This window comes from Mauremys mutica, chromosome 18, assembly GCF_020497125.1.
Source record: "Mauremys mutica isolate MM-2020 ecotype Southern chromosome 18, ASM2049712v1, whole genome shotgun sequence".
Lineage (NCBI taxonomy): Eukaryota > Metazoa > Chordata > Testudines > Geoemydidae > Mauremys > Mauremys mutica.
In genome coordinates this window covers 18,184,881-18,199,399 of record NC_059089.1, presented here as the reverse complement: position 1 = coordinate 18,199,399, position 14,519 = coordinate 18,184,881, and the positions used below count along the sequence as shown (strand labels likewise).

The window sequence follows — 14,519 nt, the reverse complement described above, 5'->3', positions numbered from 1 at the left end:
TCTATTTTAGGTAGTAAAAATGGACCACAGACGTCTAAAATCATAAAAAAAGCAACTAAACCATGTCTCAGTGAGATAATCCAGCTTCAGAAAGCTTAGCATAAGGTTATGCATGCAAATGTGTTTGAGGAACTGCACATGAGGACGGTGGAGAGCTGCATTTTGGGAGAGGATGTGCCCGTGTGTAAGAGAAGGATTTTATCATTGCCAGGGCAGATCCCAAAGGGATGCAGTCTCCTTGCAGAGCGAGGGCACCCAGACTGACAGGACACTGGAATGGTTTTACACAAGGTTTCACTGGCCATTAGGTGGAAAATAGGGATCATTCCCCACCTTTGGGAACAGGGTGTGTGTGTTACGGACTGAACTGCCTTCATGGGATGGACATGATCTAATAAAGTGGATCCATGATGCATACACTCCCCCTCACTAACAGCATCCAGGCTGGGACAGCTGGAGTGGGGAGGGACAAAGGTACTTCTCCTTCTCAGCAAGTTCTGAGAGACAAATTTACAGGTGTGGGGCCTGAATTTCAGGGGAGCTGAGCACCCACGGCTCCTACTTATGATTAACAAGAGCTGCCTGCAGGCTCTAAAAATCCAACCCAGTTGCCACTATTTTCCTGGCCCCTGTAAGAGGTGGCTGTATTATGCCGTGTGGTTAAGATGGAGGAACTCTCACAGAGAGTGATATTGGGACATGGGGCCAGGGAATATTCACACCCCTCCACGGGATCTTTGTCCCCCTCCCATGTTTGGCCAAGACTTGGCTTACCCCAGACATTGAGGTTGTAGTGCGTCTCCGCCCGGCCCAAGCGGCTCGACACCTCACACGTGTATCTCCCTGCATCTCGCGCCTCAGCGTGCTCAATCTGTCAAAGCAAGCAGAGCCGAGGTGGGATCGAGAGAAGGGCAGGCAGAGCGCCACTCGCCCAGTGGCAGCAGCAGAAACGCACGCCCAGCCCGGCAGCAGAGCCAAAGTCCACTCGCAGCCCAGGTCCATTGTCCAGGTTGTTCCTGGCCACCAGCCCCTCCGTTCTGGTGCAGTTCTGCAGGCATTCAAGCTGGGCCCAGTGGAATCAAGGGACAAGGAACGTGCTGAGTCAGCACAAAGACTCTCACGCCTGAGGAACACAGCCTGGGCGAGACGGGGGTAGGCCCATTCCTCCATGACTCCAAGCCACACATCTCACGGGAAGCGGGATTCCCTGCCAGGGCCAGGCAGGGGAGAGCCAACAAGCCACCACCAGGCGTACAGGGGACAGACACATTTACTGCAGAGCCAAGTTCTCTGCATCCCCTCCTGACTCAGCATCAGCCAGAATAGTCACCTGGAGAATGGCCCCGTCCGCAGAGAATCGGGCTCTGGGGTCCTGCGGAAGAGGGCGCCCATCCTTCAGCCAGCGGAGTACGGGAGAGGGGGCCGCGTGGTGCTGGCATTCCAGGGTCACAGACCGATTGAATATGACTGAGATATTTAGCTCCTCACCAAGGACATTTGGGGGCACTGAAAGGAAACAACCCTGGGATAAGATCAACGGGGAAATGGCTCCTTTCTGAGGCCAACACACAGGTGCAGGGCTACTGAACAAACACACCAGTAGATTCTGAACCTCCACTCCCGCCTCCTTCCCATACCCTGATCTGTAACGTGGAAAGGCCAGTGCTTAATTAGTAATGAAAGAGGTGCCTGGGATCAGGCAATTAGGTGCTGGGGCTCAAGCAATTTTTTAACTTTCATAACTGATTCGGCAAGTCCAGAGGCGCCGGGGCTAGGAACCGCCAGGCCCAGAGGCGCCGGGGCTCAGAACCGCCCGACCCAGAGGCGCCGGGGCTAGGAACCGCCAGGCCCAGAGGCGCCGGGGCTCAGAACCGCCAGGCCCAGAGGCGCCGGGGCTCAGAACTGCCTGACCCAGAGGCGCCGGGGCTCAGAACCGCCCAACCCAGAGGCGCCGGGGCTCAGAACCGCCCAACCCAGAGGCGCCGGGGCTCAGAACCGCCCGACCCAGAGGCGCCGGGGCTCAGAACCGCCCGACCCAGAGGCGCCGGGGCTCAGAACCGCCCGACCCAGAGGCGCCGGGGCTAGGAACCGCCAGGCCCAGAGGCGCCGGGGCTAGGAACCGCCCGACCCAGAGGCGCCGGGGCTCAGAACCGCCCGACCCAGAGGCGCCGGGGCTAGGAACCGCCAGGCCCAGAGGCGCCGGGGCTAGGAACCGCCAGGCCTAGGAACCGCCCGGCCCAGAGGCGCCGGGGCTCGGAACCGCCCGGCCCAGAGGCGCCGGGGCTCAGCCCTGGCACAGAATAAGCCCTGGGAAAAGCCCCTGTGCCGGGCTGAGGACCAGCCTGTGACAGCCCCTGAGAGGCAGGTGGCCCTGCAGTCACCAGACATGGGGTTTGACAATAACTAATATTTACAGAGCTTTAGCAAACAGCCAGATTGGCTCCCCTAATCCGTGTAAGATGCAGAGCAGCAGCTGCTCTAGCAAACACGGGAGTCACTAGGAGGTGAGGTGTGGGGAGGGGGGAATTGGGTTCTGAGGCAGATTCCTCGGCCTCAGGGGGATCGGAGAGGCCTGTACTTACCTTGCACCCGCAGCACAGCATCCCACCTATCCTCTCCCACGGCACTGATGGCCACACAGGAGTACGCCCCTGCATCCGAGAGGTGCGCGCTGGCCAGGGAGAGGACGCGTCCCCCAGACAGGATCTGCACCGTCCCCAGAAACAAACCAAAAAGGGATCAGTGACCAGATGGGAGTTTCCAGCCTGCTGCTCAGCACCCTGCCTCCCCACACACCAGGATGGGGAACCGCAGAGCTGTGCAAGCTGGGAGCTTGCACTAGGCCTGAAATCACCAGCTGGCACCCAGGCCCTGGTGAGAGAACTCCATTTCCCCCACCATCAGCTCCCCAGTTTCAGCACCGGGGAGGGAAGGGAGCAGCAGGGCAGGCAGCCCCGAGGCTCTTTGCCCAGCCCTGCTAGAGCAGGAAATTCCAACAGACTGATGTGCTGAGTGGCAGGGCCCTCTGAGCACAGCCCTGGTGCCAGAATGGACCCAGACAGTCCCCTCTGCTGGTGCACACTGACCTGTGGCCCTCCGGGCGCCGTGCTGGAAACAGGGTTGCCGTCTTTCAGCCACACCAGCGTGGGGGCAGGGATCCCTGCCGCCTCGCACGTCAGCTCCACCCGCTCGCTCAGCAACGCAGTGACAAGGCTGGGGCCGGAGGTGATTTGGGGAGGCACTGGGGAGGCCAAAGGCACACGCTGGCCATCACAGAAACACCAGGGCATGAGCAACAGCAAAGGAAAGGTGGGGTGGGCAGAACCACCCAGAACAAGGTGGTTTGTTGGTATGACCCTTTCCACCGGGACGTCCCAGTGGGGGGAACAGGGGAGGCTCCTGCCCTGAAGCGGGAGGTGTTCAGCATCTGGGCTGGAGCAAGGGCAAGTCAGGAGAGGCTGGATTGTGCTTCCTCCACAGTCAAAGCCTCCTAGTGGAGTGAGAGCCACGGAGGATCCCAGGCCAAAATCTCCAGCAGGAGCTCAAAGGCTTTGAATGAGCTGTGGGTTCTGTGGGACCTGGGGAGGTGACAGGCCCTGCTCCGGGGTCATGTGGCAAGACTGCCGTGGCTTAGGTTAGTACGCGTTAGACGTTACTGGAGTGTTAGGAGAAGTCACGGGGTGGTGCAAGGCATTCTGGGACATCACACGGTCACTGCTGGGATGGACACAGGGGGTTTAATCACATGGCCTAGAACTGCCGAGCTCTGAATTAACCCGCACTCTAGACAAACCCTCCTGCTTCTGCTCTGACCCCAGTTCTACTCACTGATATTTTGTTACATGGGTAAAGGAACATGCCACTGTATGCCTGAAAGGGATGGCGGGCATACACCACGGAGTCTGTCGACTAATGGGATTAGGAACCCTAACCCTAGCTCCAAGTGCCCAATCCTTAGGAACCCAAACCCTACGGCGGGAAGCCCTAATCATAGGAACCCTAACTCTAGCTCCAAGTGCCCTACCCTTAGGAACCCTAACCCTAGCTCCAAGTGCCCTACCCATAGGAACCCTAACCCTAGGGCGGGAAGCCCTAATCATAGGAACCCTAACTCTAGCTCCAAGTGCCCTACCCGTAGGAACCCTAACCCTAGCTCCAAGTGCCCTACCCATAGGAACCCTAACCCTAGGGCGGGGCGCCCCACCCATAGGAACCCTAACCCTAGCTCCAAATGCCCTACCCTTAGGAACCCTAACCCTAAGGTGGGAAGTCCTACCCATAGTAACCCTAACCCTAGGGTGGGAAGCCCTACCCATAGGAACCCTAACCCTGGCTCCAAGTGCCCTACCCATAGGAACCCTAACCCTAGGGCGGGAAGCCCTACCCATTGGAACCCTAACCCCAACTCCAAATGCACTACCATTGGGAACCCTAACCCTAAGGCGGGAAGCCCTACCCATAGGAACCCTAACCCTAGCTCCAAGTACCCTACCCATAGGAACCCTAACCCTAGCTCCAAGTGGCCTAGCCATAGGAACCCTAACCCTAGGGCGGGGTCCCCTACCCATAGGAACCCTAACCCTAGGTCGGGAGTCACTACACATAGGAACCCTAACCCTAGCTCCAAGTGCCCTACCTTTAGGAACTGTAACCCTAGGGAGGGGTGCCCTACTCATAGGAACCCTAACCCTAGCTCCAAGTGGCCTAGCCATAGGAACCCTAACCCTAGGTCGGGAAGCCCTACCCATAGGAACTCTAACCCTAGCTCCAAATGCCCTGCCCATAGGAACCCTAACCCTAGCTCCAAGTGCCATACTCATAGGAACCCTAACCCTAGCTCCAAGAGCCCTATCCATAGGAACCCTAACCCTAGCACCAAGTGGCCTACTTTTAGGAACTGTAACCCTAGGGAGGGGAGCCCTACCCATAGGAACCCTAACCCTAGCTCCAAGTGTCCTACCCACAGGAACCCTAACCCTAGCTCCAAGTGCCCTACCCATAGGAACCCTAACCCTGGCTCCAAGTGCCCTACCCATAGGAACCCTAACCCTAGGTCGGGAAGCCCTACCCATAGGAACCCTAACCCTAGGTCGGGAAGCCCTACCCATAGGAACCCTAACCCTACCTCCAAGTGGCCTACCCATAGGAACCCTAACCCTAGGTCGGGAAGCCCTACCCATAGGAACCCTAACCCTGGCTCCAAGTGCCCTACCCTTAGGAGCCCTAACCCTAGGGCGGGAAGCCCTACCCATAGGAACCCTAACCCTGGCTCCAAGTGCCCTATCCTTAGACCCCAAGACCAGAGACGCACAGGCCGCTGTAGCCTTTCCTGCCCACTGGCTCACTCACCAGTCACCTGCAGGCTGTAATGGAGTTCGCTGCTGCCTGCCACACTGGATGCCACACAGCGATAGCTCCCTGCGTCCGAGACCTGAGCCCGCTCAATCTGCAGGCGCCTCCCATCGCCCGACAGGACAAGATCTGGACTGGCCAAGAGAAGCCGAGGCCCCTTGTACCAGGATACGTCTGAAAAGGGAAGCAGGAGGACGTGGGCTGAGTTAGTGGCCCTGTCACTTTCACCCCCCCATGGACCTGCCTTGTCTGGGGTTTAAACCCTTTGCAACCTCCGTTCGATTGGCTTTATATGCCCCATTATATTCTTTGTATTTATTTTACTAATACAACAGCAACAAAAAGTTGCACATGGACATGTGACGGGAGAGATGCTGCCTCTCTAGTAGGAAGGCGTCTGCGATAACCAGAGGCTGTGCAAGCCAATCTGGGCTGCTCCTCTGCAGGATTCTCTGACTCCTGATCTTTTCTCAGATCTGTCTGAAGAGAGCGGTTTGCATTTGATTCTAGGAGGCTTGGCAGTCTAGCTGCAGTACCACCTGCCTTGATGCAGGCAACCCCCGAAGGGAGGATGGTCGCGTGGGTCAGCCAGTGCACTGGGGTGTGGCAGTCTGCAGCTCTGGCACAGACCCCTCTGTATGACCTTGGGGAAATCCCCTAGGCTGTGATAATCAAAGGCGCGCCCGAGGGAGCGAAATACTCAAATCCACTGTAATTCACTGTAACTCCCTTTGCCTCCTTTGAAAATCCAGCCCTGGTCTCTCTGTGCCTCAGTTCCCCACAACAATCCTTTGTCTGTCTGGCCCATTTTCCGTGTAGGCTGTTTGGGGCAGGGAGAGTCTGACTGCACATTTGTACAGCTGGGGCGTGGGCAGTACCCTACCACAAACAAGAAAATGGAGCCCCTTTAGCGGGTGGTGACTGCGGTGGCCTCTGAAATAGCACCACAACAGGGAGGAGGAGTCCCATGCGATCGGTCTAGATCCCAGCAGAGGGCTGAGATGGGGTGGCAAAGCAGGCCAGGCAAATGGACAAACGCTGGAAAGAAGACGAGCCAGAAGGAGCGGAGTTGCCTTACTCGGAGTGGGCATTCCAGAGGCCAGGCACTCAAAGGATGCTGGGAAGTTCTCAGGGACGGTCTGGTTCACCTCTCCGGGTTCGATGTTCGGAGGCACTGCCAAGAAACATCACGTCAGGACGGCGGCTGTGCACAGCCCTGCACGGGCGTCGCCAGACACAGCACGGGGAGGTAGGAGGTGGGGAGGGTGAGATTTTATGCACATCACTGTGCCTGGACAGAGCAAGGGGCTGGGAGTCAGGCCTCTGGGGTTCCATAACCAGCTCTAGGAGGGAATGCCACCTAGTGCTTAGAGCCAGGGGCTGGTAGTCCCAGGACTCCTGGGTTCTACACCCAGCTCTGCCACTGATTGGACAGATCACTGCGGCTCTTGTGAAATGGAGGGTAACACCATCCCCCTTGCCAGGGCCCTAGCAGGGTTAATGATTATTGGGAACACACAGAGGTTGCAGGATGGAAGGTGCTATATAAACAGCAAACATTGTGAAAACTGAGTCAATTTCATTTAAGAGAGAGAGAGGATGGGGGCGGGGAAGAGACAGATCCAGTCTGGTTTGTCCTCAGGCCTGGGGGTGGCTCTTTAGGCAATTGTAGCTCAACGGGCCAACCACCAGGACAGAGCCGGTGGCTGGAACGGTGGGCACAGCCCGGCCCGTCTTTGGCTCCTCACCCAGCACCTTCAGCCTCACGTCTCGCCTCCCTTCCCCGGCAGGGTTTGTGGCCACACACGAGTAAACGCCTTCGTCCACCACGTCCACCTTCTCGATCTACGGGGAGGACAGGAGGGATTCCACGGTTAGATTCATGCCACACACAAACTCACTGTCCGCGAGCGTGGTCACACCTTGCAAACAGAACAGCTCAGGGCAGCAATTCCTCCCCCACAGCTCTGCCAGCATGGCCAGGGCACCTCCAGTCGAACCCTGCTGTGCCAGCCTGAGCTCCCCCACAGCTCTGCTATTGCACCTCCAGCCTGACTTCACCCCCCTGCTAGTCCAGCTCTCGGAGACAGACCTGGCATTTGCCCAACACGCACTAGGCTGAGAGCGCAGCTGTCCTAAGCCCAGTTTGGTGCCAGATCCCCAGAGGTGACAGGACACTACAGAGCATGCAAAGCCATTGGTCCAGCCCCCATCAGACACAGCTCCCGGCTGCGCTCTGATCGTTTAACCAAGGAAATACCCTCAGGGCTTGTTAAAACGTCGCACTAGTGTAACGAGCACACCCACACCCCAACAAGAGTGAACAGCAGCGCACCAGCTTCGCCCAGCGCACCATCACAGCAGCAGCCTGTTGCCTGTCTCTCGCGGTCAGACACAAACAGCCCTTCCACTCACACGCCCATCACAACATGACTGTTTTGGACTCTCGCTCACATCCGCCCCTCCCCGCCCCCCCGGCCTGGGCCGTAGCTGCACCCACCCTACCCGCAGAAGGCTGCCTGTTCCCTGCAGAGCAATTCCATCCTTCCACCAGCTGAGGCTGGGCACGGGGATGCCGGTGGCCAGGCACTGAACGGCCACCGAGTGACGAAAGGCAATGCTGAGCTCCTCTCCGCCCACAACGCGGACCGACGGGCGCTCTGGCAAGAGAAGGGGGAGAGGGGGATGTGGCGCTGTGTGGGCACATACCAATCACACCCAGGGGGAGGTGTGTGTGCAGAGATATAGTATTAGTGCAAGGGTGGGCAACCTTTTTGGCCTGAGGGCCACATCTCGGCATGGAAATTGTATGGAAGGCCAGCTGGGTCAGGGGATTGGGGTGCACAGGGGGGATGAGGGCTCCGGCGGGGGGTGCAGACTCTGGGGTGGGGCTGGGGAGGAGGGGTTTGGGGTGCAGGAGGGTGCTCTGGGCTGGGATGGAGGGGTTTGGAGGCCAATCAGGGCTGGGGCAGGAGGTTGGGGTGCAGGGGGACTCAGGGGTGCAGGATCCGGCAGCGCTTACCTGAAGTGGCTCCTGGAAACAGTGGACCATCCCCCTCCGGAGGCAGGGCCACACTGCTCTGCGCGCTGCCCCGTCCACAGGCACCACCCCCGCAGCTCCCATTGGCTGCTGTTCCTGGCCAATGGGAGCTGCAGAGCCGGCGCTTGGGGCGGATGCAGCATGCGGAGCCCCCGGCTGCTCCTGCTTCCGTGAGCCATGTGGAACTGCTGCACACGTGGAGCAGAGCAAGACAAGCCCACGACCCCGCTCCCCGACTGGAGCACCGGAGCAGGGAAAGCTCCCAACCCCGCTCCCTGGCAGGACCTTGAGGGTCAGATTAAAAGGTCCAATGAGCTGGATGCAGCCCACGGGGTGTAGTTTGTCCACCCCTGTGATAGTGGGTTTGTCATATCCCTCCTTCAGCCATTTGAACCTTTGCCTGCAGACTCCTTCATAGGCGAGGACAGACCCGATGGGACCCACCAGATCCCCCTGCCTTTACCCTGTCCCTGGTGATTGTTCCTGCCACCCTCCACCTCCTGGGGGGGTGACTGAAGCAGAGCTGATTCGTGGCCTCCTGGGGGGCAGGTGATAACGCCACCCCAGTCCTCCAGCAGGAGACGCTGGTGCACTCAGTGACCTGCCCACAGGCACAATTTGTCTAGAGCCGACCAATGCCACCTACTTCAGGAACTGGGGCAGGAGCCAAGGTCATTGCTGAACCGGTGACCCTGAAGATGCAGCACTCCAAGGAGGCCGGCTGAGACCTTTGCTTCCCAGCAAGGTGCTCCCATCTCTTTCCCAGCACCAAGCCTGGGACATGCTTCTCCGACAGGCGGGTCAGGAGAGTCGCTATTAAAGACCGTCCTGCTCACCTTGCACTGACACCCGCACCTCTGCTCTGGCTGCACCCGCCTCACTGCCAGCTTCGCAGGCATAGAGCCCTCCGTCGCGGGGCCTCACACGGGGAATCCAAAGCATCCTTCCGTCCTCCAGCATCACCACCCCATCCAGCTCTCCGATTGGCTGGCCGTTCTTCAGCCACCTGGGACAGAGGGAATGACAGGTGAGTTCTCACCAGGTAAAGAACAGCAGCTCCCCCACCCGCCACCTAGCAGGAGGCCTGTCGCCCACCAGACAAGGTAATCAACAGAGAAACGGAGCTGAAGTGGCATCAGGGGGTGGGATCATGGAGCGGCTGGTGGAGTTTGCTACAGGTGAAGCAGCCTCCCATCCCCTGGGATATTTCGGCGTAGAGCCTTGCATGGCAGAATGCTGGCTGCTGCGCCGCGGAAAGAGGGAAGGGGAACCAGCACAACACCCCTCATTATTCAGCTTCCCCAGCTGGCAGCTGACAGGTGTATTCGGCACAATTCCTGCCGCCCGGGTGGAGGGCGCTACGGTAGAACTGCCACGGGGTGGTGGTGCGAGCAGGGGCAAGTTTATACCCCAAACTAGAGAGGAGTGGGGCAGTGGGTGGGGAGGAGAGACACTGAATAGAAGGAAAATGCCAGGGGTAACGGCGCCTTTGCTCCTCCCTCCCCCGTGGGGCAGCCCCCCCAGCTCCCCAGTGCTATTAACCACAGAGGGACACTCCCAGCTCTGGCGAGCGGATGCCGCGCAGCCTCCATTCCTTTGAGAGCCCGGGGCCACTCAGCCTGCGCCACAGCCCAGCGCGCAAAGAGGGAAGAGGCCCAGAAAGAAGCCGCAGGGAGACTCGGGCCAGGCCCCAGGAAGGGGTTTCCTTGCGCCCTCCATCTCTGTACTCACTGGACCCTGGGGGCAGGGAAGCCTCGGGCATGGCAGGGAATCCTCAGGGAGTCATTCACCACTGCGATCACATGACCTTCCCCCTCGCCAATCACCAGCTGAGGAGGAGCTGATTGGAATAAGAAAGCACAAAAGAAAAGTCAGCAGAGAGTAACCGGAGTCCTGCTCACCCTCAGCCCAGACTGGGACCCTGACGTGGTGGAACATGTATCCCCGGGGAGCCGGGGGCAGCTGGGGGGCCTGGAGGGCACAGTCAGCATCTCTGGGGATCCGGGAGCAGCCGGGGGGGGGGGGCACAGTCAGCATCCCCTGGGATAAGGGACCAGCCAGGGGGCCGCAGTGAAACACATGACAAAATTCAAACTCGAAATGGCAAACTCATTAAAAGCTCTTCTGTGCAGCCCTTCCCCCTGCCCTGCCCAGGGTGGTTACCGGGCAGCGCCCGTTGCCCCTGGCCGTGGCCCTATCCCGGTATAGCAGGTCACCGCCCCAAGAACGCTGTGCAGCTCCCCCAGCCCTGTCGCCAATGCAGCCTCACCGACATCCCTCCCCGTCGCCCCGCGGCTTACCCTGAACGACCACCAAATACTGGACTGCGCTCTCCCCCGCCGGGCTGCTGGCTAAGCAGGTGTAGGTCCCCCCTGAGCCTTCCGAGACACTCTCGATCCTCAGCCCCGCGCCGCCGGCTAGGATCCGGGTGCCATTGCTCTCGGCCAGCGGCCGGCCATCTTTGAGCCAGGAGAGGGCCGGCGGGGGCTGGCCGCTGGCTGAGCATTCCAAGGCCAACTGCTGGCCCACCACCGCTTCCACCGTGTGGCCTTCTTGGCTGTCACCTTCAATATCAGGGGGCACTGCAGGGGCAGGGAAGACCCAGCTGGCATTAGCACCGGGTCCGTGGAACAGAGACATGTCTGGGCCGGGGGGATGATCCAGGAAGGGTGGGACCCTGCGCTGGCGAAGCAGAGGCACCGGATGGGCCTGAGACCACGCACCGTACAGCTCCCTGCCCGAGGTGGTCCGAGAGATCGAGGAGGGGAGAGGCCCAGGAAGACAGCAGCACCGTGTTACTGCAGGACTCGGGGTGAGCACGACGGGAGAGGCACCCGCCGCTCCCCTTGGCCGTGGCAGCGAGCCCCAGGAACTGACAGAGCCATGGCCCCTCCAGCCAGTGCTGCCTAGTGGCCAGCCAGGAGCGATTGCTGCACAGCCCACGCTGCTGGGGAGAAGGAGCGTCACGTCCCCCTCCCCCTCACGCCTCTCTGAGCACGTCAGGCCGGCGGCCGCGCCGCTCAGGAAGCCTTACCATACACCTCCAGCCTCACAGCCTTCTCCGCCACCCCTGCAACGTTGCTGGCCCGGCAGGTGTAGAGCCCTGCGTCGGACAGCTGGGCCCGGCTCAGCTGGAGGCTCCGCCCCCCCTCGGCGTAGGCTGCCCGGGCGCTGGAGACGATGGGCTGCTTGTCTTTGAACCAGGTGATGCTGGGAGCCGGCGAGCCCCGAGCCTCGCACCGCAGCCCCACGGGGCGGTCGAACAGGCCCACGACGTGCAGCCTTTCGCTGGACCCCAGGATAGTGGGTGGAGCTGAAAATGCAAATGAATGTGGAGAGTGAAACACGGGGGGCGGGGAATTAACACCCCACAAGGCGGCTGCACGGGAGGGGCTGGGCAGAGGAGGTCCCACAGCTCCAGGGGCAGAGCGTTCCACGAGGGCGGGGAAGGCGCTGTCACACGGAAGCCGTGGCACGTTCACACCTGGTCCTTTCAGGGTAGCCTATGCCGTCTGATGAAAGAAGGACTCTTACCAGCTGGAAGGGGGCCGGGCAGCGTGGCAAGGAAGCTCACACACCGCTCGGCTGGACCAGTGGGCCACTGCATTCTGCCTCCAGCAGTGGCCTGGGTACCCAAACCCCTACGTACTCCACGGTCATGCCTGATGCTAGAGCAGGCGACGGCCGTAACACACATGGCAGGAGAGGGCTCCTCTCTGGCCCCGAAGCAGTTAGGGAAGGATGGAGGCTCAGGGATTGAGGGTTGGTGGTGAGGAAACAGGGAAGTAAAGGAGACTTACATTAAGGGCGGGGCATTGGCATGGCGCAGCTGTCACCCACTGGGTAACACCACCGAGGCTCCTCGCGCACCCCGACCGTACAGCTCAGCACACAGCTGGAGAGCAATGAGCATCTGCAGACAACAGGCCCATGGCCCACTGCCACCGCCGTTAGACAGCCCGAAGGGGCAACGCACAACCGGATCGTCAATTACTTCAACTAGACTCGGCCTCCAGGGCCATGGAGGAAGAGACTGGGGGAGAGACTCTCCCCTGGAGCCAGCTTCCCAGCTCGGGGAGACAGACTCGGCTAGTGGGGCTTGAGCTAATGCAGGGGTGGGCAAACTATGGCCTGCTGGCCGCTTCCGGCCCATCGGACGTTTTTATCCGGCCCTCGAGCTCTCGCCGGGGACTGGGGTCGGGGGCTTGCCCTGCTCTGCCTGCCTGGTGCTCCCCAGCCCCCAACTCACAAGTCCCTTGATGAGCACTATCTTCCGGCACACAGCGCCACACCGCGCTGCTTCTGGGATCAGAACCACCCCCACACGCAGCAGCCCCCCGCTATGCAGCAGCGCGCCCAATCCCCTCCCGGTCCCCTACGGCCTCACCCTCGAGAGCCTCGAAACCACCCAGAGGCTGCACCCGTCCCAGCTACGGTGCCTCCGCTCGTAGCAGTGCCTGGTACGGCCATCTTGGGCCCCTAGGAGATCCCGGTACCACCCCTGTAGAGCACCCCTCCCCCCCCCCGCGCCACATCCCATAAGTCCTTAGTAACATCCCTTATAGAGCCCCCACATGCTACACCCCACAGAGTCCCGCTACGCCCCCAGGCATTCATGGCCGGCCATACAATCTCCAGACCCAGATGTGGCCCTCAGGCCAAAAAGTTTGCCCACCCCTGAGCTAGCGCACCTGAGCTCAGACCCTGGGGGTCGGGAGGGCGTGAGACCCCCGGCTGTCACCTGAGCTGCATGTCCACACTGTTACTTTTAGCGCACTGGCTTGAGCCCATCTATCCGGTCTGGGAGGCTCACTCCAAGCTGCAGTGTAGACATACCTACTGTCACACTCCTACTACTTCTATTTGCAGTTCTAAGAGCAGGTCGCAGAGGAAATTTCCAAGAGGAAATTCCACTTGGGAAACTTACTGTAAACAAGCAGCTGGAAAGTCTTGGCTTGCTGGCCAGCCTGGTTGAAGGCCAGGCACTGGTACTTCCCCTGGTCCCTCAGCTGGCTGGCCTGGATCCTCAACACCTGTCTCTGCTCCAAGAGCTGGATCTGGGAGTCCATCGCGGCAAGAGGCCTGAGGATACAGAAGACTCAGAACAAGGCATAAGACCACAGCCGGAGAGCAGAGCCTGCTGCATTTAGGGCAACGGTGCTAATGAATCCTGGGAGGCTTTATCCTTGTTTAGTAAATGCAGTGCCAGCGAAAGGCGCTGGATAGACCGACTGGAGACCGAGACCCTCTGTCTGCAAAACTCCCCCACATCCATTTCCACCCTGACGTACCCCTCGCAAGTTCCGAGGGGGTGTCTGATCACAAGGCTCTGTGGATGAGATCAACTCCAGAGCATGGCAGCTCCCAGGGCAGAGCCCTCGCACCTTGAAGCTGCACCATCACCATGTGCAGCAGTGTCACGTAGCGACGCCACGGCAGAGCTATTCCCTGGCGGGAGAGCCAGCCTGGCCTGCAAGACGGCACGCAGCTTGCACGGATCCCAGCGTGTGTGCTCTGATGGGCCTGTGAGCTGGAGGAACCCTCCCTGGGGAGGAGAGGCGAGAGCCCTGTCCTTGGTCTCCGTGCTGAGACTGCCAAGGAGGGTCTCAGCGATGGACGTTTTGAGGAAGTGGCATTAGAAGTGGATGGAGAGGGCGCCGGGTGTCCGAAAGCACTTTCTCTGCTCCTGGAGCCCATTCTCTATCAGCATGTAGTGTGGGATCCCTAGCGCCTGCCCCAGCACCTCACTCCCGCCTCGCACCTGCTGTTAAACCCAAGCTTTCTGCAGCCTCCAGCCGCGAGCTGGCCACGTTCCTGGGCACCAGGGAGCCCTGGCCGGTGACTTGCAACAGCTGCTGCGCACTTACTGTCCATCCTTCATCCACTCCACCTGGGGAGGCGGCACGCCCGTGGTCCGACACGCCAGCTCCACCTCAGAGCCCGCCAGCACCGACACCTCGTGGGGCGACCCCAAGCCATACACCACGGGTGAGACTAGGGGAGGAAAGGAAGGAGGAGATCCTGGGAGAGCCAAAGTGACAATGGCCAAGGATACAGGCGGTGAGGGCAAGACCGGGGGGCAGGGAGGGATTGTTTGATTGTTGCTCTGTAAGGGGATTAACAGCTT

At 60.1% G+C, this 14,519-nt stretch overlaps 1 protein-coding gene across 2 annotated transcripts in view; it reads right to left on the bottom strand.

Moving 5' to 3' along the window:
- HMCN2 (hemicentin 2) overlaps positions 1–14,519 on the bottom strand; it is a 107,926-nt gene that overhangs the window by 48,395 nt on the left and 45,012 nt on the right. For both annotated transcript variants that reach the window (XM_044992679.1, XM_044992678.1), the window contains 14 exons: positions 14,260–14,386; positions 13,320–13,474; positions 11,427–11,705; positions 10,693–10,974; positions 10,124–10,232; positions 9,229–9,398; positions 7,858–8,012; positions 7,101–7,197; positions 6,431–6,526; positions 5,350–5,526; positions 3,087–3,241; positions 2,583–2,706; positions 1,331–1,506; positions 775–871 (listed from right to left, as the gene is read on the bottom strand). In XM_044992679.1, the coding sequence (XP_044848614.1) occupies positions 775–871; positions 1,331–1,506; positions 2,583–2,706; positions 3,087–3,241; positions 5,350–5,526; positions 6,431–6,526; positions 7,101–7,197; positions 7,858–8,012; positions 9,229–9,398; positions 10,124–10,232; positions 10,693–10,974; positions 11,427–11,705; positions 13,320–13,474; positions 14,260–14,386 (2,199 nt within the window). The remainder of the gene's footprint in view (positions 1–774; positions 872–1,330; positions 1,507–2,582; positions 2,707–3,086; positions 3,242–5,349; positions 5,527–6,430; positions 6,527–7,100; positions 7,198–7,857; positions 8,013–9,228; positions 9,399–10,123; positions 10,233–10,692; positions 10,975–11,426; positions 11,706–13,319; positions 13,475–14,259; positions 14,387–14,519) is intronic.